General features: G+C 40.3%; 1 protein-coding gene across 1 annotated transcript in view; it reads left to right on the top strand.

The window, feature by feature from the left end:
* Positions 1–19962, top strand: part of mmp24 (matrix metallopeptidase 24) — a 77700-nt gene extending 57738 nt beyond the window's left edge. The window contains exons 6-10 of the mRNA XM_059329460.1: positions 708–869; positions 3595–3809; positions 9174–9312; positions 14830–15096; positions 19384–19962. Coding sequence (XP_059185443.1) covers positions 708–869; positions 3595–3809; positions 9174–9312; positions 14830–15096; positions 19384–19748 — 1148 coding nt within the window. The 3' untranslated portion in view covers positions 19749–19962. The remainder of the gene's footprint in view (positions 1–707; positions 870–3594; positions 3810–9173; positions 9313–14829; positions 15097–19383) is intronic.
* The last annotated feature ends 4296 nt before the right edge of the window (positions 19963–24258 follow it).

Here is a 24258-nt window from a genome sequence, read left to right as displayed (position 1 = left end):
TTCAGACAACGACACATCAGGTTGTGTTGGTGCCCACTCTGATAGTTTCATATTCCAAATTCAACAGATTTGCTTGTTCGCTGGCATATTTTAAAATCTTCAGGCGGCAGCAGCACATTATTTATACATTCACAGATTATAAATTTAAAATCTCATTTTGTGTAAGTCTGAACTGGTGAATTTGACTTGATGTGGCACTAAACAGTTTGCGGCGCTGCTCAGTAATCCCCGTCAGGCAGCAGCGTTTGAAGAAGTGGCTCAGGCCGGACTTTAAAAAGTGGGAGCTTCAGATTCACGAGCTGACAGTCGCCTCCGTTTAACCACAAATTCTTCTTTTGATGTGAGATTCATATTACACTGCTGATGAGTCAACAGCATCACACACTAACTTTGGCTCGCTTTTCCAGTGCGTTTGATGCTTTCTCTGTCTCCTCTCTGTGTTTACACCGGGGACGCTTTGTTCCATCTCACACAGGAGTTTTTGCTGAACAGAAACCAGTGGAAAGGCCTGTCAGCAGCACAAAGTAGAGCCTGTTTTCTGTTTCCTGCCTTATTTCAGCTGCGAAATAATCTTTTAAAGGCTGTCAGCGATGTTGGAAGTGATGATGCTTCTCTCTCTTCCTCCCTTCGACTGCCTTTCTTCATCTTCACATGTTTGACTCTCTCTCTCTCTCTCTCTCTCTCTCTCTTTCTCTTTCTCTCTCCAGGGAACGATCTGTTCCTGGTGGCGGTCCACGAGCTCGGCCATGCGTTGGGTTTGGAGCACTCCAACGATCCCAGTGCCATTATGGCTCCTTTCTATCAGTACATGGACACGCACAATTTCAAACTGCCTCTGGACGACCTGCAGGGGATCCAGAACATCTATGGTACGTGACGAATTCCTTTATTTACAGCAATGTGAAGGTATTCTTTGAAGACAGCATGATGCTGTTCTTTAATTCATCTGTTGATAATCATTTTGTCAATGAGTAAAAATGATGCCAATGAATGGCCGAGGGCGCTTTCACAACCCAAAGTCGTGTTAAGATACAGTAGGTCTGTTCATTTCTATCCACTTGTTGAGTGTAAGAGCAGAAGCACCCCACCGAATGTTGTTACCTTTGAGGAAGAGACTTGTTTCCATGGCAGTGTCAACAGCTGCATCTTGATTCTTTTTCCTTATGTTTCTGATCCAGTTTCTCCTCCAGTGATGGGACTTTCTATGTCCAACCTAAACCTGAAAATAGCCCAATTTTCACACTAAAAGCATTGACTATAACATTTATATATTATTCTAAAAGGTTTCTAGAAGTAGTTACGTTTAAGAAAGTAAAAACAGGACACACGGATGTTAAGTTAAATCACTTCAGATAACATTGTTTACTTCTGGTTTCACACAGGACATGTCTGTTTGTTTGACACCCTCTTTATGTGGACTTTTTCATGCTTTATACTCAGTTTCCTCATTTCCCTTTCTGCTTTCTTTCACACTTTCGCCCTTGTGCTATTCATGACTGCCACAGCCACTAGAGGGCACCTTTAAATGTAAAAATGGGTCGGAAAAAGCTGCTGTACAAATTACACCTTGGCTCATTTTTTGTGGAAGTCTTGTTATTATGGACACTTGAAATGTGTGCATTTTAATGAGTGAAAACATTTGAAAAAATACAGAAATTGTATTTCCAAATGTTTCCTGGTTTGATTCAAGTTAGAGGCAATTAAACACAACACCGAGCTCATGTGTATTCGAAGTGATTTTACAATCAAGTTTGATTCATTACGAAGATCTTCGTACAAATATGCACGTTTTTTTACATGCAAACTCGTGTCTCGTGTGTTTGCACGATCCACCACTGCTGGAAAATGTGGTGATCTGCTTTGCACAGCTTCGTCTAAACAGGAATATTAGTGGAGAAGTTATTTGCATCAGCCACGCCAACAGCTCAGGAGGAATATTATCTTTTTCTGATAAGGGCAAAATATGTTGTGCATGTAATATAGTCAATTTAAAAAAAACTATAAAGTGAGGAAACTGCAGAAAGTATTGGATGTGTGTTGCAGCAGAAATGCAGACCATAAATAGTCTAAAAACTCTGAGACTCGGAGTGAAGAAACACTTGACTTCACTTGAGACCTAAAAGCAAAAACTTGCAAAAAGGAAAAACAGCACACCTCGGATATTAAGTATTAATGTTAGAGCGCAGAGTGAGGCTGAGTTAAGAAGAAGTGCTGCACGGCCTGAAATATAGAACAATATGAAGCAGAATGAGGCTGATAAACGGCATACAGGGCTGATCAATCTTTGCCAACATAATGTGTGACTTTGTGTCTCTCCCTTTGTGTTTACACCAGGGATGCTTTGTTCCATTTCACAGAAGAGGCCTCGCATTATTTTTCTTTAAGTGAACAAAGAGGAGCGAAGGCCTGTCAGACACAGACACATTTGCTGACACGCTTTCTGTCTGCCCTGAAACAATCATGACAGCTTTCTGTTGTAATGTCGTGTAACGTGTATTTGAGACACAAAGAAGCAGGAAGAGAGACATAACTCAAAGCAACACGTCAGAAATAATGTGCTGCTGAAGAACACTTCTATCCAAATCACATTTATTATGTCATTCCTTCACTAATAACCTGCACAACATCTACTCACCGGATGTTTTGCTCTTGGGTTGTGTCCGTCTGGTTTCACAGCAGGAAAGTTATCTTTTTCCTTCAGAATAAAAACAGTACGAACATTAAAGGTCATGATGCACGGCTGGCATTTTGAGTCAGTGTCGGAGGGTAAAACGGCTCAAACACTGAGGTCAACTGTATTTTTCCACTGCATTGAATACCAAAGGCTGTTATTGTATCTGTGGAGAGTTTCCTCTCCATCTCCTCAGCACCTGAAAATACCAACATCCACTCTCAGTGAAGGCTTTCTTTTTAAAATAAGAGTGCACTTTACTGAGAGAGTGTCTGTAGAGTCTGGTCTCCCCTCAAAAATGACAATACAGGCCGTCTCTACAGGCAGCAAAATACGACTCCTATTCAAGTTTAAGACTTCTGCCAACCTTTTTTTTTACTTCTATTTTTTCTGTAACTCGCATGGCTCAAGTCTTCCTCGTAACTACTTCCCTTTCGGTATTTCCAGCATTTATTTCCTGTTTAAACTGTCTTTTAGAGCCTAACAAGGAAGGTTTCTTCCCTAAACCTAGCTCAGTGGTTTTGTAGCCTAAATTCACAAAAAACTGCAGCTTTTTTACAGTAGTGAATTGTACGTGTATGTATAATGATATGTGTGCTGTTTTTAGAACGCTCCCCGCTCATAGCAGTCTATGGGTGGTGCCTACAAATGGTCTGTTATGTTGTTCAGGTTGGAGATCTGGTTGGGAGTATGATCTTATTTTCTTATGTAGTAATTGTCTTTTAGATTTAAGTTTCAATCTATTGTCGATTTTTGGTTAAAATAAAAAAAGGCTGCTTTCTGCAACTGGAAATAGGAATTAATTACAAAAAAAACTTTATTTTTGCTGATGCTGTCTCTGCTCACAATAGATAAATAATAACTAAAAACACATATTTACGGGCACAAATAATATTTGTTTTTGATGTGTTTTTTTTCCGCAGGTATCCCCACAGCCATGCTGGAGCCCACCCGGCCATTACCCACCTTACCCTCTCGACGGACGCACTCCACCTCCGACCGGAAACACGACCGTCATTCCCGCCCAGCACGCCCGCCAGGAGATCGGCCCGCGCTGCCCGGAAACGGCAAACCCAACATCTGTGACGGCAACTTCAACACTGTGGCCTTCTTCAGACGGGAGATGTTCGTCTTCAAGGTGAGCAGAGATGCAACACAAACACCTTGTACACATTGTATTTTTATGCCTCTTATTTTTGATTGGTCTCATTATATCATCTTCATCTCCTTTTTGTTTCTCATGAACGTGTTTATTTTCTTCTAATGTATTACTGATTACACAGATAAGATAAAGATTCAAACATCTTACGAGTCATAATTTGAGTTTTTCTCAGGCGGAGCTAAAACATATTCAGGTCCAAGTTCTTTCTCTCTCTCTCTCTCTCTCTCTCTCTTTGAGCCTCTGAGCTTTTTTTAACACACTCTAAATAATTTAAATGTTGAAGTCTCAAATATTGAACGCACTGACCTATTGTGATGCACACACACGCAGCAGACTGGTGTGTGTGTGTGTGTGTGTGATTAAGGGGTGTGATCGGCCTCAGAGGGTGAGTCATGCGGCCGTGAGTCGCTATATAAAACAGGGCGACTCTGGGGGATTCAGACGAAACTTAATTGAACATTAAGTGGTTGCAGGACCTATAAGTGGCGGTGAGTGAGGAACGCTCGCTCTGCAGCTCAGGAGGTAACGATCGCTCCGGTTCGATTCCCACCAGAGCCGCCGTGCTAAAAATGTGTTTTCTCCTGGTCCTGCGAGGCTCTTCAGATGCTGGAGAGAGCCTGGTGCGTACGCTTCGTTCTGCCTGATCGTTAGCAGCAGGTGTGTGCTCCCGCTGATGAATGCAGCTCCATTATTGTGGACTTTGTCGAACAGAGAGACGAGAGACAACTGTTTGAAATATGAGACGTGTGTGAGAGGAGCGGTGCAGGAAAAATCCATTTTGATGTCTCTGATCTTTAAACTGAATGTTAGAAAAGGTCACAGACCTGTCTCGCTCCTGCTCACCTGTCCTTGCCTGTCTCTGTCCTCTCTAATGGATTCCTATCTGTTTGACAAACTATCTCATTTCTCTTCACCCCACTCTGTCTGTCCCGTCATCCATCTGTCTTTCTACCGATTTGTCTCACTCTGCGTCCCGTTTGTCTTTATTTCTGTGTCTCTTACTTGATGACTACCTGCTCTTAATAATTAACAACCTGATGGGAGCCTGTGTTTGTTGCTGCCTCTGGTTTAAGTTATCTCTGATTGTCCAGATTAAAAAACAAGACATTTATTGTGAAGTGGTCCGGGGAGTGTCAGAGAGTGACCTCAGAACAGTGTCTCTACTCTTTGCAGATGATGTGGTTTCCTCAGACTGTGACCTCTCACTGCAGCAGTTTGCAGACGATTGTGAAGCAGTCAACACTGCAAAAAAGGGGTAGAAGATAAAAACACTAAATCTGAGGGAAATCATCTTGCTGCATGGAGAGATAAAATTTCACTTAACAAGACATGACCTGTGAAAAAGCAACATGTTCTGAGAAGCACCAGTACCAGCCCAGCACTAGAACCAGGTTTGTGTTGGTCCAAAAAAAGGGAACGCAGAGCCTCTTCTCCTTTGAGATGACTCGGGTCACTCACTGAAGAGATTTTATATCTCATCTGGCCCTGGAGCAACTCAGAATCCTGCAGGAAGAGCTGGAAGATGTTGCTGGCGAGAGGAACATAAGGAATATCTTGCTTGACCTCCTATTTGCCTTTATGTGATATGTGTTGCAACTAGTCCAAAACATTTTGGGAGTATAAGGCCCATTTAAACATATCACAGGCTGTGAGGTTAATTAGAGGTGCACCCAGAGTCCTTCAGGTCCTAAATAATAAAAATAATTTCCTTTTATACAGTAAATCAGCAATTTTGATTAGGATAAAACGGAGACTTGTGGGTAAACATAGAACCCATTTCTATGCAATTCAAAGACTGTTTTGGGAGCCCAGTGTGCAGAAATATTTGCCCCAAACTGCACAGGCTTCACAAAGTGGAGAAGTGACCTGCAGGGAACCATTAAAGCCTATTTTCATGCTGATATCTTGAGGTCAGAGGTCATGGGACCCTTTGAAAATGGAAATGTCAATGCTCTAGGTCTCTAGTTTGTGGTTGTAAAGTTTCATGAAGTTGTGATTATCACAGAGGTCACAGCAGCTCATTTTATACACTGAGGTCAATTTTCAAGAAATGCTCTCACTGCAATGAAATAGTTACCATGGGGGCTAACATCATCAGATGTGAATTTAATTGCGCTTGTTGGATCCACAAGAGTCTCAGTTTTCCAGTTCTAGCAGATAGTAGAGAATAAGATGATCACATGACAACTTTAAAGTTTTATTATCATAATAAAACTCCTTCCTTTAGGAAAATGTATAAGTTTGTAAAACCTGTCCCAGACATTAGCTCTGGAACATGTCTGATACTCATCATATTTAGATATAAAAATACACTGAATCAATCATTATAAACAGAAGCTCCGCCCTGTCTTTCCTCAGGTCTGATGTCAGCGTTACATTATCACAGAATAAAGTCAAACTGGGAGCAGCGACTGCAGTTGCAGTGAGCCTAAATGAGATGTAGTCTGAGATATTTTAGGCTCAGATGTGTATAAATATACATACTGCATATACATTTTATGTGGATCAGCTCTTTCAAACTGGGTCACTACCTGCTCAGCAGCATGCAGGTGTAGGTGTGTATCTGGTGTTAAAGGTATAAGAAGCTGTGACAGTGTGAGGGATGTTTCTGCAGGTCGGCTCACTCCCTCGCCGCCCACTGTCTGTTAGAACTAATCTATAAACATCCAGGTATTTCTCACACACACAAAACCTGCATACAGTGCAGCTGGAACACACAACACTCATCATTTTGCATCACACCAAGTATGGATAGCATGTTAGTGTGTGATGTTAAACACAAAGTATCATGCCCTCCCCTGAAACAAATGTTGGCATCCTACATTTCTGCAAATCCACAAAAATAGATTTAATTTCTTCATTTTTAAACCACAAATATGTTGAATACCAACATATAAATGGCTGCAACACATTCTCATTGTAACACCTGACCATGGATGCTTTTAAAACATGCTGCAAAAATGTGACATTAAAACTGTTTTAAAAAAACTTAAAAAGTTGTTTTTTTTAAAGTAGGCCTATAGGATTAAGAAACAATGACTAAAAATTGTTTGTTTAGCATTAACAAAAACATTTTAGTTTTTTAATTATGAAGCCGAGGAAGAGGAGCAATATTCAGAGAATAGACTGATATTCTCTGATATTAAAGTGGAAAATCTACAAGAAAAGTCAGTAGTATTTCCTTACTGCTGAATCTGATTTGCAAAGTATTTGTTTACTACAGGCGTGTAATTAAGCCACAATGTGGTTGCTTGACAGGAAAAACAATTTTTTTTGCAAATATTTGACTTTATAATCTCAGAGAATATACGTTTCTTTACCTACATTACAGAGTCTTTTGTTGTAAATTTGCCACTTTAATCCCTGATAATATCAGAGTTTTGCCCCCCATTCCCTGGCTTCATAATATATATATATTTTTATAACTAAAATGGTCTTAATATGTTTTTATAAAATTCCAGACAAAACTCACAAACACACAAGGCACACAAGCTGCAGTCTCCTGGTCTTTAAAGTCCTGGTTTGGTTGCTCCTGGTCCAGCTGACTGACAGTAGACTTTAGTGGCTGTTAACATCACTTTGCTTCGTTCCCGGACTTTTATTTGCTTGCGACTGTGCTGCAAACTCAGGGACAAAACTTGAGGACAGTTAAGGACACACCTGACGAAGACAGTTAATGAGCCGATGCTGCTCCGTGCTGGATGATGTCACCTCGTGTTTAACAGATGATCCTGCTGCAGCGTCACTGAAACAAGCAGGTTGTGTTTTTCACGCTGAGCAGGATGACTGGCAGGTACAAACACTGCTTCATGAGTTTTCCAAACATTTCTTCTAGAGGTGGAGTGACGGTGCAGTAAGTGTGAAGTTATCTGTCGTGGCATCAGGTACCGAGGCAGTTTAGGAAACACTAAAAGCTTTCAGTAACTTCCAAACTGCATCATCATCATCATCATCGATCAGAAAAACACGGCCGACTCTCTCTCCCCTTTAACTCCAGGAGTTAACACGCGAGCATATCAGGACATAAAGAGGTGAGAGCCGCTGGGCGTCTGAGAGGAAACGCTCATTATGGGACGTTTCCTTGGTGAGAAACACTCCTGCTTCCTTCAGCTGATGTGAGAAGCATTGATTTTCTTTTTCTTTTCTTTTTTTCTGTTTTTCTTCATTCGGTTCACACAGAAAAGCATTAACGGCCAGAGGATGATGTTGGATCATCTGAGAGAGTGTGTGTGTGTGTGTGTGTGTGTGTGTGTGTGTGTGTGTGTGCGTGTGTGTGTGTGTGTCTCTGTCTCTGTGCGTGTCTGTGTGTGTGTGTGTGTGTCTCTCTCTCTGTGGATATGTGTCTCTGTGCGTGTTTGTGTCTTTGTGCGTGTGTGGGTGTGTTCTTGTTTGTGTGTGTATGTGTGTCTGTGTGTCTGTGTGTGTGTCTCTGTGTGTGTCTATGTGTCTGTCTCTGTGTGTGTCTGTGTGTGTGTCTCTGTGGGGACCGTGCCTGGCTGTGTCCTAGATTCACCGAAGCCAAATGATAATGAGCGAAGATTGATGCTCGCCACCTTCTCCTCCTCTTCCTCCTCCCTCTTTCCCTCTTTCCCTCTTTCTCTCTTCTTTGCTTTTCTCCTCTCCTCTTTTTGTTTCCCTCTCTCTCTCTCTCTCTCTCTCTCTCTCTCCTGCTGCCTTCCACTTCCTCCACACACCTTGCATCACCTCTCTCTTCTTGTCTCCTGTTCGTCCGTCTGAATATTCCCTGTCCTCTCGCTTTTATTGTTTCTCGTCTCATCTTTCTACCTCAGTGAGACCTTGTTTGGGCCAGATCTTTTCACTACAGTTAGTATCTTCTTTTATTTGGGGAAATAAAAGATGTGTGGAACAAAATGAAACATGAACAAATACCCACGATGAACCTATTTAACTCAATTTTATCTTTTTTCAATATAAAAATCATATTCTGGAATTTTAATTCCTGCTTTGATTAATTTGTTTCTGCATTTAAAATGTTTACACTTTACACGTATTTTTAATTAGTGTTCAGTTTCAAGGTTTTTGTTACCAAGTTGCTGCTGCATGATGTTTTTTTATTTCATGGTGCATGGGAGTGCAGAGTGACTGGGATTATTCTAACAGAACCATGAACACACAGCTTTATAATTCCCAGATGTTTTCAACTGCAATGCAAACTGCAGCACAATAAAAGAAACTTCTCAAATCTACTTTCCAATCATCTGAACCTCCTTTCGACTATATTTACTAACCGCTCGCTGTGTAGTTTCTGCTGTCGCCCTGGTATAGCCCAGCTGTCTGCAGGGACTCTGAGTGTGTAACACGTGGCTTGTTGTGTTGCAGGATCGCTGGTTTTGGCGTCTGAGGAACAACAAGGTGCAGGAGGGTTACCCCATGCAGATCGATCAGTTCTGGAAGGGCCTGCCGCCTCGCATCGACGCCGCCTACGAGAGATCCGACGGCAAATTTGTCTTCTTCAAAGGTACAAGGGAAAATACTTTTACTGTTTAGCATGGGTCCAGACAGACAGAGGGGCAATGAAAACATTGAAAAATATGTTAAAAAAGTGTATTTTACTCTTCTTTTTTTTACATTCCAGTTGTGTCATGTTCAAAAGCTTAAATGCGTCTAATAGAGGAAGGTGTTAACAGAGTGTGTGTAACAGATATCTCACGCCCCATCTCAGATGTTTCCTCTGACTCTGTTTAAGCTCACCTGCAGCTCTAATAAGCTCTTAGTGTTGTTATGAAGTTCTGATTGTCTATTAACAGCTGCTGCAGACTGTCACAGACCTCACTGGGGTTTATTATGGGATAAACATAAATGGGATATACATAAATAGCTTAATAAAGTGGGTCATTGCATATTTGATCCGTAATATTCATCACATTTTAATTGGTGTTGATGGTTAATGTAGTCGACTGAAGCGATTCCTCAGTTTGTGCCTACATGTACCAGCATGCATTGCGAGCGAGCTGAGCTGAGACATACAGAAGTGTAGCTGAGTTTTAGGAGCTGCATCTATACTTATACTGCAGGTAGTGAAATATAAACACAGAGAATCTGTAGTCCGAACCAGCGAGAACCAAGACGGCAACATTTTTTTTCCCACTCTGTCAGCCACATTATAGCTTCAGTATGTGTGTTTTTACCTTTCACAATAAAAGCCTGTGAAGGATTTAGCTAAGATTTTGTCTTTCGGGTTTATCTTCTGGATGCTGAGGTCGAGTGAGGAGTAAACTCTCTCTCAGGGTTATCGTCAGTGACAGAATAAAACACAAAAACTGCCCACATTGACATTCACTGCAGCAGAATAATTCCGTTTCTGTTTGAGAAAAGGCACCAGCAGTCGCTGTTTGCTCTCAGCAGTTGAGGTTCTGAAGGGTCACCGCTGGCGATATCCTCCCCAATGCTCCACCTCCATCTCTCTCCGACTCTTTCTGCTGCATTTCTTCAGCTTTATATTCTGGCTCAAAAAATATATCAGCCAAAACACTGCACAATGTACACTATAAAATGCTCCATAACATCCTCTGCACTCATAGTTTGGGATGCCATTTACATCCTACGTATGAAAAATGAATTCAAAAATCTTCGAAATGGGGAATGCACACCTTCGTGCCATGCACAAGCCACATACAAAATTTGAGGTCAGTCTGACTAATGGTCAGCGAGATATACCCTAGACACACACACACACACACACACAGACGCTTCTTGCTTTTATAGATAGATATTGGACACGAATACTGGTCTCCTGGGTCAAGGTCATTTACTCAAGTTGTCTAATATTAACTTAGACAAGCCTGCTGCATCCTAACACACTGAACATTAATATCACACACCAAGAGCTGTGACAAAACACCAGTATCTGACGAGTCAAGATACAGAACAAGCTGGAAATCCAAGCCTCTTCCTTCCTCTCCTCCAGCTACGTCACTGTTACGTCACATTCATCTCCAGCCAGATTCATCTCAGTTCAGCACACACTGAGGAGTTTATTGCTTCAATTAGGACATCCACATTAAAGGTGGCACATTTCTCAAGTTAAGTGTGTGTCAATATTATTCCTCACAGATACAAGTACATACAGTAAGTTTGGTGGAATTGTGAGTTTTTTCTCACAAAGCTGCTCTGAAAAACAGCCGATCTTGCTCAGTCTTTAGCGCGGGAAAAGAAAAAACATTTCTCAAACAAATCTCTGTCTACCATCTGCTCCGCTGTTATTAGACCCTGTCCTGCTCTCTACATGCCCTTCTCATCCTGGAAATATATTTAATAAAGTGTGAAATAGAGACTGGTGATGCAGCAGGGAGCACCCGGCCTAAAGTAATAGAATTTTAGTCTACGTATGAAACCTCCCTCATCCCCTGCCTGCTGACTGTGGAGTCACTCATTCCTCCTCCTCCTCCTCCCTCCTTCTCTCTCTCTCTCTTCTTCCATCTCTGTCTCACTCTTTCTCACTTTCTCTGTAACACACACACACACACACACTCAGACATCTTCTGATGGAGTGTCCTGCTATCGCGGCCAGCCAGGAGCAGATATTAATAGCTTTGCTCTCTCAGCTGCCGACTCTCTCACTCACACACACACACACACACACACACACACTTAAAGACACACAGTGACACCGCTCAACCAGGCTCTAAGACACACACACACACACACACACACCCACTCACAGACACACATAGACACTCTTTCCATGATGCTCCTTGTGTGGACGGGACACGTTTGTTTGCAGGTGATTCTCTCCTCCATGAAGCTGAAACCAAACCTTCATTTTGAAATCTTCTATTTTTACAGTGTGCATGATGTAGGAGGTGACGTTCAAAAAAAAAAAAAGCAACACAACAGCTGAGAGGTCACTTATTGCTCTTATCAGCTGAGAACATTTACTCGAGCGTTGTACTTATGTAGCACGTCTGGGTCCTTCCATTTGATGCTACTTTACACTTCTACTTCACTGCAACTCAGTCTGATCTTTACTCCATTAGTGGAGGTTGTGGAGCTTTTTATTGAAAACTTTTCAGCCATCAAAGATGAGATGTCCTCAAAGGTATTAAATTAACTTCTAATTATCTGACAAGTATGCAAACTTGTGTGATGTGCTCACAGGCATCGACTTGTCTTTAACTGGACTGATGCTGCCACAATTGGCAAGTTACCAGACTTTTAAACATCACAAAACCATTTTTTTAATTCTGTGTGTCGGTAGGTTTGTTGTAGACTGATTCAATGAAAACACAAACTGTGAATCACTTAAAACGTGTCGTTGCTGCCAGACTTTCCCACTGTGTATTGATCTTGAGTATCAGGTAGCAGTGTAACAGCTGTGCATGTCTTTTTCTTTTTCTTTTTGAACAACCAACAGGCCAAAGTGTCTCCTAGAACTCCTCATTTCTAATTATAAATCATGTATTAATGGTCGGGTTCAAACTAAAGATTAAAAATGATTTCTGGGTCGTCCCGGTGGATCATCTGTGAGCACAGACCATTAAGGCTAAGACCCAACAACACTAAGTTTCCTCCGAGGAAAACTGTTGGTGCATTATGACAAAGAGAACTCTGTGAGTGAAAGGGCTGAAAATAGTGATGATGATGTCTTCTTTCTGATCTCTCCCATGTGGCCAAAACCCAAAGCCCCCTAGATTTTAAGATTCTTTTACTGGTTTATAAATCTCTTAATGGTCTTAGTCCAGCCTTTTTATCTGATTTACTTTTATCCTATGAACCCTCGAGGACCCTCAGGTCTTCTGGGAGTGGCCTTTTAATAATACCAAAAGTTAGAACTATAACCCACAGTGAAGCGTCATTTTGTCACTGTGGTCCACATTTGTGGAACAGCCCCTGAAGACCTGAAGGCAGCAGAGACAGTTCATATTTTAAAGAGCAAACTTAAGACTTATCTTTTTAATTTGGCTTTTACTGCATGCATCTTAGTCTTAAAACATCTTCTTTTTTATATATTTATTTATTTATTTGCTACTATTTATTAGGTTTTTTTTGCATAAACAGTGTCACAGCTCTTTGTCAATCAGATTTATTTGTCTTTTTTTATTTTAATTAACTATCAAATGGCTTTAAGAATGGGATGATTGAGTTTTTTAATGCAATGAAAAATCAAATCTCTTTTGTACATATATATATGTCGTGCTGTACTTTTTCATTATTTATTTGTTTTCATCTTTATTAGCTAGCTTTTTTTACTTTTTATTGTTGTTATTATTTACTTTTGTTTTTATTTTATTTTTGTTTTATCTTTTGTGGAAATGCAGTATGAGAAGGGATTTTGTCTCCACTCACCCAAAATCTGTGTTCTTCTGCTCATGACTCCTCTCTGTTGATGGAGGTGAACAAGGTTCTCTTGAGACAATCTCACCAAATAAAAATGTGAAGATAAAACTGTTAAAAACTGCAGAATGTGCAGCTCATGTGTTCATCAAGTAAATTTTTTTAAAAGCAGTCAAACTACAGATTTCTTGCAATGAAAATGGTATTTTGAGCACAAAATTTTAACCTGTTAATCATTTGTATATTTTTTTATATTTAAGATAGAGAATAAATGTATATTGGTTGCTGAAGTTTATTCGATTAATATGTTCCAATAACACATCAGAGTAATGACTCAAACTACAAAAATAAGACCTCAAATGTGAGGGAAAAAATAACTAAATAACCACTTTGTCTCAGTCTTTAATTTAATACAAACAGTATATATGTGTGTGTGTGTGTGTGTGGCTCCTTGGGGCATTATAATGATAAAAGCTGTATTTATCTGTCAGTATGTTCCCAGTTTAATATACAGTTAAGTTACAGAAGTTGCAGCTGCAGGAAACCATAAGCGTCTCTGTTTCTATTCATTGTTCCCAGATGTTTTTCTTTCAGAGGCGATTTAAAAGAGTTTAACTGCCCTGTAAAACGGCTTTTATAGAGTAGTTCGATGATTTAATCACCAGTTTTTTAATCTCTCTTTATATTTGCCACATTTATCTTCTGAACACTAAGTGGAAGCTTAATAGTGTTTCATTTCACAGTCTCCTAACTGAAGAAAAGCAGCGTCTGTGCTCTGCTCCAGTTTAATTGTTTCTTCACTATTTCAAAACAATTATAAACTAATTAGATTTATTTCTAAAGGTCATATTTCCACCTCTGTTATATTGTCATTCCGCCAGCATGATTTGCTGATGATCTGGATTCCAACCAATAAATAATATTTTTTTAATAATGAACCAAGGGAAACAATAGGAAATTGTCAGTGTCTGTTAAGAGACTCAGCCTTTAAATCCCACTGGTGGGTTTAAAAAGGGTGTTTTGTTTAAGAAACCGCCAAATATACATACAATTTATCATAGAGAGAAACTGTAAAAACAGGCATTTTTGTCACGATTCAAAAATCAAAACGTAACCAAAATTAAGCTTAAAATTTTCAAAAAATCTCTTTATTCTACACGTGTCATTTAAAATAAAGCATTTGCACGAATCAGATCCTGGTACATTCACAAATTCTGCTCATCAGAGACACTGTGAAGCCCTGATTGATTCTGCTGAGACAAACGATCACGTGATAAATATTCACTGAAAATCTGTTAACACAGAGCTGAGGGGAGTAGACAGGAGAGTCTGTTTACACAGAGCAGAGAGGAGAGGACAGGAGAGGCTGGAAACATGACAATACTTTAATATGTGGATGTTTTTTTTATTATTTTTGTCATTCTAACTGTATAATTCTGCACAAAGACATGTTTGAGTTGCTCCCAAATCTAGTCATGTTTGTGCTGATTCCATAGAGCTGTAGGACTTATAGATGTATATAGATTTATTATATTGCAGTGAAATACAAGGACACAGAGAGGAAAATGTTAAAAGAGCAAAAATTGCCCTGAAGCGGCTCGTTGGGGTTGAGAGGGTCGAACAGCAGAACTTGAGAATAAACTTTGAGATAGTAGACCTGAAAATATGTCTTATAATAAAACCACTGACTTCTGTTTTCCAGGTGATAAGTACTGGGTGTTTAAGGAGGTGACGGCTGAGCCGGGGTACCCTCACAGCCTGGTGGAGCTGGGCAGCTGCCTCCCCAAAGACGGCATCGACACGGCGCTGCGCTGGGAGCCCATCGGAAAAACCTACTTCTTCAAAGGGGACCAGTACTGGCGCTACAACGAGGAGAAGCACACGGCGGACCCAGGGTACCCCAAACCCATCTCTGTGTGGAAGGGCATCCCGGACGGACCGCAGGGCGCCTTCATCAGCCGGGAGGGATGTGAGTACATCACCAGACTTTATAAAGATGGTCAGTTATACAGCATAAACCATGCAGGTGTCAAAGAGATAACAGGTTAGAGAGAACATGTTTGTATTTTTGCAGGCAGAACTGAGTTTTGGGCTGTTTTGTCAGTTTTTGAATCCTTTGACTCATTCTGCCTGTATATAAAGTTAAAAAATATTTACCATACTTTGTTGGTATCACTGTTTTAAGCACAGCCTCGCCTGTATGACCTGATTATTATTTTATCACTGACTTACTGGATCAACAAAAACACAGAAAAAACATAAAATGCTTGATGCTCAGTGAAGAGTTTTAAATCGTGGTTATAAATCTAACATATAAGAGGTAAAAAGAGGAGAGCATCTAGTTCTATAGGTTTATACTAAATATATTTGACCTTATCACTGGTTTTATCATCATCAAACACAAACTGGCCTCATGGAGTTTGAGGGCAGAACTTTAGAGGGAAGCTGACGGCAGAAACAAGCTGCTGAAGCTTTTAAAATTGTGTGATCTGATCACGGCGGTGTGATCGGAGACTCCAGAGAGTTAAATAACAATGAAATAAATGTATAAAACACAACAATAGAAGGCAGCAGAAATGAGGAGAGTTTAAAGCGTGTTTACAGACTCGTCAGGTGTTTGTGACTGAATGAGTCACGCTGATGTGCAGTGGCAGACTCACACACACACACACACACACACACTGTCTGCCAGAGGAAAAGTGCACATCATCACTTCCACTTGTCGAGTCGTGACCTCATGACCTTGAGGCGGCCTCAGAGGCTGTGTGAGTGTGTGTGTGTGAGTGTGAGATCAGAGGCGGTGAGATGGTCAGTCGGGCGTAGTGTCTTGGTGTTAGATGAGAACCAGTCCTGCAGGGACTTCAGGGGCAACACAAGAGTGTGTGTGTGTGTGTGTGTGTGTGTGTCTTTATATAGTTGTGAGGGCCAGCCCTTGGTAGAACACCAACAGTGTGAGGACATTTATAGTTGTGAGGACATTTGTCCCGGTCCTCACAGAGAAAATGCTAGGATAGCCTCTAAAAGCCTTAATTAATCATCTGTATGAATCTCAGGGAAGGTCGTAACAGAGATGGTAAACCCTGAATTGTGTGTGTTGGGCTAGGGGAAGTGGTGGTCCTCACAACTATATAAAGATGTGTGTGTGTTTGTGTGTTCTTGTATTTAATACATAGTGAGGACCGGGACACATTTTTAACCAACAGAGGACATTTTTGTGAAGTGAGGACATTTTGCCAGTCCTCACTTCTTTAAAGGTTTTTTTGAGATTTCAGACTTTGTTTTAGGGTTCTGGTTACAATTAGGTTTATGTTAGGGTTAGGGTTGAGCATTTGGTTGTCATGGTGAAGGTTAGGTTAAGGGTTAGGGTAAGGGGCTAGGGAACTCACTATTCCAATGATGGCCCTCACAAAGATAGAAGTATAAGGATGGGTGTGTGTGTGTGTGTGTGTCTTCTATTCCAGTGGTGGCTACATTGGATTGTTTTTGACTTGACATTTCCAATAACTCTGGAGCTTTGTAAAGTCAAAAGGTCCTTATTCATTGGAAGCAAATAGATGTAACAATTTTCTCCAATTAAATATTCAGCTTTAATTCATATCTACTGCCATTTAGCCTTTCAAAAAAAAACATTTCCACTGTGGTCAAAAAACTGTTTGCTTTCCCACTTGCTGCACCTTTACACACCTTTATTACTTACAGCACCTACAGCCATTAAAGAAGGTTTATTAAATAAAGAATGATTGTGTTTGAGTGTAAAATAAATGCAGCTGGAGTATGCATCTTTAGTTCAAATGTGTTTTAATAACCACAAAACTGTCAAGGTGTTTCTGTGCAGCTTTAGATAAGCAAGTATTTCTGAACTGATCTAGAATAAAACTGGAGAATAAATCGAGATGTATAAAAGGAACCAAGACAGTATCTTTATATAGCTGTCAGTCCGGAAGAAACACCGACCTGCTGATATTTAATAAAATACTAATATTAAATAACACATAGTTATTTTAGCTTTTCATCACATCTGCCAGTGTGTGTGTGTGTGTCAGACTGTGAGTGTGTGTTTGGTGAGGGTTAATCTCTGGCTCACACACCGTCCCATTTGTCTCGCAGCTCCAGTCTCTCAGGCATTACATAATATTGCCCTTCAATAAAAACAAGCACTGCTGGGACTGAAACGCTGTAGCTGCCTATAACCACAGTGTCACAATAGAAACATTATTGCCTCTAATGAGATTCTGCGTCACAGGGAGGAAGCCGAGGACACTGATGGATGTTTTCAGTTACAGAGAAAGCTTTTCTTAAAGAGTGAAGGACTGTGTTTGTCACTGTGTGTCAGTGTTTGTCTCCTCACAGCGAGCTTTTGAGGAACTGAGGAGTTTCTTGGTCGTAGTGATGTGGTGTTTGGTTGTGAATTCACACTGAACCGGTCAAACAAAACACTGAGCCCCAACAGGCAGTTTCAGGGATTTTTTGGTCTTTTTACATTAACTGTGGCCTTTTTTTTTCCACTGCAATGCATATATAATCCAGTCTTGCAGCTCCATGGCATCATGGCTAGAAATGTGCACAAATCAAACACGTATTTTGTGCAGAATAACACAGTAATAATGACATAAATCATAAAAAAGAGCAAGTTAAATTTCTCTGATGATGTTTTTTTATATGAATAAAATACAATTTATATATACATATATAACATGAATTTATGTTTATGTATAAAAGTATTGTCCTGTTCCTAGCCTCTCCTGTCCTCTCCTCTCTGCTCTGTGTAAACAGATTTTCAGTGAATATTTGTCACGTGACCGTTCATCTCAGCAGAATCAATCAGGGCTTCACAGTGTCTCTGAGGAGAATAATTTAATGTTTTTAACAGGATCTGGTTAGTGCAAATAATAATATTAAAGAGATTCTGACAATATCAACATTTTAAGACAAGTTTTGGTCACTTTTTTTAAACGGAAACTTTGCTAACTGATGATCCATTCAAGGACCGTCTGAAACCTCAAACACTGATGATAATGCCTGTTATTACAGTTTATCTTGACAATAAAGTGCATATTTTTGATCACCATTTAAAGGAAACATACTTTTTCTAAGTGTTTTGAAGTGTGTCTTATGTTTTAAGTTACGTCAAAAACAACATTGACTTGTCGTGCTTATTATTAAATGTCAGCATGCTTACACACTAAACCAAGATGAATATAACATTTAATTTAAACATCAAGTATGTGACTAATTACAATTTCCATCTCCTTGTGAATTAATATAGGGTTTTTTAATACGTTTTTTCTAAAATTGCACATTTTCATCCATTCAAAAACCTGTTTGTACAGTGAATAATGACTGAAAATGAACAAATCCTGTCACAACAAGTCCATCAGTTCTCACCTGTTGCTGTGGGCATTTAGGCGCCAAGTAGAAACCTCCGGGACTGAAGAATGAATCGTGAAGTGCCAAAATCTGGCCACTCGAGGCTCCGAAAGCAAGTCAATCCCCACAGACCCTCATGTTAAAATGCCAAACTTTACAGCCGAAACAAACAAGTTTACAGCAAACAAACGGCTTTGGTCTCTTAAGATGATTTCCCAGTTCATGATAACTGTGAAATGAGTGCATATATAGATATAGATATAGATATAGATATAGATATAGATAGATACAGTGCTTAACAAAGTTATTAGACTACCTGTCATGAAAACAAGAAAACATAGATATTTCAGAAATCTTTCAAAATCTTGTTTAAATCTTAAGTATAATTGTTATTATTATTGTTATTAACAAACTGAATTCACCTTTTTACAGCCAGATCTGAGCCGGAAATTAATCAACATAACATTCAACCACTTAAATTAATTTTTCTGTTCAGGAATGCAAGTAAATAACTATAATTCTACTCAATCAAGAAATAATAATGTACTTTACTATTTTTACAATTTTTTGCTAAAACAGTATGGATAGTATGGATGGATAACAATAATTTATATTTTAGCATTAAAAATATTGCTTGGGTTAAAGAGCTTCTACATAGTGGTGTATTAACCATTACAGAAACTTAAAACGTGATTTTGGTAATTACTAATGCTGTTTATTTAGGACAGCTGTGACACAAACCAGTGGTCTGAAATAAATGTTTTTACATTTGCTCGCTGTTTTCTAGCTCTTCTGTGTCGTTCATGAAACTCAAAGCACTAATTTCCCCTCTGTTCTCTGCCCTTCACCTCCTTCCATCTCCCCCTCCCGCTCATCCTCCCGTCTTCAGTCTACACGTACTTCTACAAGGGGAAAGAGTACTGGAAGTTCGACAACCAGAAGCTGACGGTGGAACCCGGATACCCCAAGTCCATCCTGCGCGACTGGATGGGCTGCGACCAGTCCGACATGGAGCGCTCCGGCAGCAAGGGTAACCGCGGAGACCGCCAGCTGCCCCTCGACGACGTGGACATCATGGTGACCATCAACGACGTCCCGACGACGGTCAACGCCATCGCCGTGGTGATCCCCTGCATTCTGTCGCTGTGCATCCTGGTGCTGGTGTACACCATATTTCAGTTCAAGAACAAAGGAGTGCAGCAGAACACCATGACGCAGCACTACTACAAATACCCTGTTCAGGAGTGGGTATGACAGGCAACTCTCTTTTTGAAGAGGTCAAAGTTCACGGATTGAAGGGCATCAGAAGTCCTCAGAATATTCACTGGCTCTTGTTGGCTCACGGCCATGAACGCCAGCAAAAAAAAAAACGATGAAAAGTCTGTGCAGAAAGACGCTAGCTAGTGATAAAAGGTCGGACACTGAAGATGCTCTGTGGAAGTAGATTTAGACATCAGCTGTGTGTGTGTGTGTGTGTGTGTGTGTGTGTGTGTGTATGCGTGTGTGTATGTGTGTGTGTGAGAGTGTGTGTGTGTGTGTGTGTGTGAGTGTGAGAGAGATTCATGCCTGGTCACAGGCACTTCAGTGTAAAATAACAAGGATTCAGATTTTGGCTTTTCCCATCTGTCACCGGGCGAGGACGCGTCAAACATCCGACTGAGGGCGTCTAGAACAAGTCTGCAAAGACTCCGGGAGGCTCTGATTGGCTTACAGACAGATGACGCACCTGATTTGCCCAGGACCTCTCCGGGTCTTCCGAGCGACGCTGAACTTTGACTCTTTCTTCTGGGACCTACAACGCGACTCTCCTTCTCAGTGAACATAACAAGGATTTGGGGCAGGAAGAAAACGCTCCTTAAAGCCAGACACAACCTCCAAGTTTGTTCTAACGACAGCTTGAACTACTTCAACTTATTAAGTCAGAGGAAATTTAATGAAGAAAAAAAAAATGAAATGGCTTAAAAAATACAAAACTTGAAGATTAAAATGTAGGTAGAAAGGCCATAACAAAAAGAAGGGTCTCTCTGTGGATCTCTGGATTTTATTTAATTTATAGTTGTATGGAGCTGTAAAACTGTCAAAGAGGACCTTTTTCTCTCTTCTCTTCACCACACAACAACAAAAAAACATCTTCATCATCATTCATTCAGATTTAAAACCCCCGCTCAGATAAAACAGCTTGTACTGATGGTTTATGCAGACCTAGAACAGTGAGTCATCGGCTTATAACGACGTTCAGCAGCTTTTTCTGTGTCTCATATTCACTGAGCTGCACACAGCCAGGGCTCGCATTTATCAAACTGCTAAGAGTGAAATCTAAAGGTAATCTTTTTACTCCTGCTCACAAACTTCAAAATGAAAGCTGCTTATGTTCTACGTAATTGTACAAAATATGATTGTTTATGATAAAGCAGTGTCATTTAATTTAGTTGAACTTTTTGGCATGAAGCTGCTATTTTTTTTGTTTCTAATGACATTCTGGTTATTTGACATATCTTTTCCACCAGCAGCAGAATTTCTTGCAGTGGAATTTATAGGGAATTCCCTATGAATTGATTCCTATTTATATCTTCTAAATAATGTTTTATTTTTATTTATTGCTACAGTAGATATTACAGTTCACAGAAATAGAATGAGCATTTTGAACATTTTAAATCATGTTTTTGCACATGCATAAACTATAAGGATGAAGAATATTACAGATGAGGGTAAATTGTTGTTTCTGATTGGCTCGTTCTTCTCTGAATGTGCATGGGATTAACCACTTGAGAGCTTTTTTTAAATATTACTCTTACACTAAGTTGCTTGATAAATGTGTGTGAACGCTCAGCAGAGAACTTTTAATCCTACATTGGGTGTAATTAAGAGCAATTCTTAGAAGTTTGATAAAAAAAAGCAACATTTTTAAAAACGGGCCCTGAGCTGAACTAGTTAGCTGAATCTGTCTTATCCACATCTTTGTATTTCTGTCGACACCAGCGAGGAGGGAGGCTCCTCACCATGCAGAGAGGAGGAGGAGGAGGAGGAGGAGGAGGAGGAGGGTCTGCATTAGTATGCTGTCTGCAGCACTTCGACATCGACCGAGCTTAATGAAGTACTTCTGTTCACAAAGCTCTAATAGGGCCTGCTCGCCCTCCACATCCCTCGCTTTAATCCGACTGTCCTCTCTCTGTCTTTTCTCGCTGTCCTCTTGTAATTCTTCCCGTCCATCTGGCCTCTCCCCTCTCCGTCTATCTAATCTTTTACCTTCTCCTCCGTCCGTCTGCATCCCTGCCTCTCTGCTTGTCTCTCTTCTGAAGATTATTTTTTATCGATGCACCGTCTGAATGTCCACGTTTCAGTCTTTTTAGTTATGTTTTAATAACTGCTTTTATTGTTGGTTTAAAACTACAAAAGCTTTTACTTTGTCACCAGTTTTGTCAAAAGTGCCAAAATTCCTTGTTGTCTTTGGCTCTAGGCTGTCGATTGTCGACCACCTTGTGTTATTTATTTATTTTTATTCTCTTTTATTAAGTTGTGTTGGAGCTCGGTGTGATCAGGAGCTCATTTATAGGTCGTATGTGTTTCTGTGAGACCAGACTCAAAGTTATTTACTCCCATTTAAAGTGCAGAAGGGAACAGCTGTATATAATTACATTAGATAAGACCATGTCGTGGTGTGGTCACCTTTTCCAGTTAAGATTCAATAGAACAGATCAAACTCTATCTCTCATCGTGTCTGACTTGCTTATAATTGTGTAACTGCTGCACAGCTCGTTCATATTCACCAGAACACGTTTTAGCTGCCGACATTTCAAGTTTTTGTGCACGCAAACACAGAAAGGCAGACCTACGTCACCTTGTGTAACACTCACCACATCTCTTAAAACAGCAGCTCTGCAGCTCTTTATTTAAACACACAAGCTGCTCATTTAAATGTCATTAACTGCACTCTGACTCATGACGGTTCAGTCGGAGGCCAGTCGGCTCCCCAGAGGGGTTTGGAGTCCCCCGTCCATGACCTCCCACCCCGGGCGAGAAATCCCTGTAGTGGGGCGAGTCGGTACATCCGCGCTGAGTCACTCTTTATCTTCACTGTCTGTGTGACTCTGCTGCTCACATTTAAACACCTCTCTTTGCATTGAGAGATTATTAACTGTACTATTCATATAATAATGCAGCAGCGTGTTTTAAGAGACGGCGTGACGTCTGTCCCTGTCTCCCCTGCGTCTTGTTCTCGGTACCTTGCTCACCACGCTCTCTGTCCTGCAGTAATTGAATGTGTTCTCGCCGCACATCCGTGCAATTACTTGCTGCTGTCGAGAGCAATTCAGCACACGCAGCATTCAGCACAAATCGATGTCCCTACAGCGCCGTTTTTCGAGTCGGAGGGAGGGAAAAAAATGCATATTTGTTCCTTGAGGGTGTACAATAAACACAGAACAAGACATTCTGCTTCTCTTACCTTAAAGCCTATATTCAGTGAACACAGTCTGCTGGGAGGGATGTGGGAACATGAATGTCTATCTTAGAAAACTGCCTATTGGACCAAACTTCTCTTTGTGTTTTTCTTTACCTGAGGGTGAAGTTCCAGACAGCTGCGTGATACAAAAACAGGCATTTGATCAAAATTGGAGTGAAACTGTAAAGTTGCATTGCAGGCTCACATGCAGGGTTATGACTTAATTATTCTCTTCATTATTATTTAATCAGTTCAATCAATCAATTAATCTTCAAATTGCTTGTTTTTTTCTATCCAACAGCCCAAAGATATTCAGTTGGCAGGAAAAAAATCACATTTAAGAAGCTGGAACCAACTAATGTTTACTTGAAACACCACTTATATTATTATTATCAAATGTTAAAAAAAAGTTGGTAATTTTTTATTAACATCAGTCACTCTAATCAGATTCACAGATTCATCATTTCAGCTTCAGTCACAAACTTGAAAAGTGAAAAATCATTTGTGTATCCAACCAAGTTTCATTAAATTCAGGACAGCAGTTTTTTTCTATATTTCTGCAGACAAACAAACCAAAACCATAAACATTAATATTCAGTATATGCAGATAATAAGAATATGATCACTGGTGGGAAAACATGTCAAATTTATTGAACTTGTGATTGAAGTTAATATGAAAAATATGTCCAGTTTTAAATATCTATTGATAAACATCTTCTCTCACAGAAGATGGAATAAAAATCGTTTAACTCACAACTATTTTAACAGTTTTTCATAGTTTTTAAAAAACAAAACACTGAAGAAATGGCTCACGATACAGCCAGACTGTTATAAATGAACAGGAACTGGAAATGATTCAGTGAATCCATGAGGAGCTGTTGGGATGAAGATGACACTGAGTACTGTAGCCATCAGTCGTTTAAATGGCTCCATTTCTTTGGACTGTTTATCTTGATATCACTGTGTTCTGTTTTAACTCGTAGATTGTCTTCCTTAATCTTGGGGGGAAAACACTACAGGCAAAATATTATCAGTTTATTTATCTCTCAGCTGAAACTCTTATTGATGAAAATCAGGTTTTCTGCTTCGTGCACTTCTCCGACGAGACGGGCAAAGAGAGGGCAAGATGTTCATGTGCTCCGTTACGTGTTGCAGCTGCGTGGTTTCTCTACTGGACGCTGCTGGACTTTGTAAATATATCGGAGCTCCAGGCTCGAGGTTTGTTACCGTGTGATTAAACGTGAGAGGTGACGGGAGGCAGAGCTGCAGCTTTCTCCCTCAGGGGGGAAACGTTTCATGGAGTTAACGAGGGGTTTCCATCCC

This window comes from Centropristis striata, chromosome 3 (genome assembly GCF_030273125.1).
Source record: "Centropristis striata isolate RG_2023a ecotype Rhode Island chromosome 3, C.striata_1.0, whole genome shotgun sequence".
In the NCBI taxonomy this organism is placed as follows: Eukaryota; Metazoa; Chordata; class Actinopteri; order Perciformes; family Serranidae; genus Centropristis; species Centropristis striata.
The sequence above is the reverse complement of the archived record's forward strand: the minus strand, read 5'-3'. Positions and strand labels throughout refer to the sequence as shown.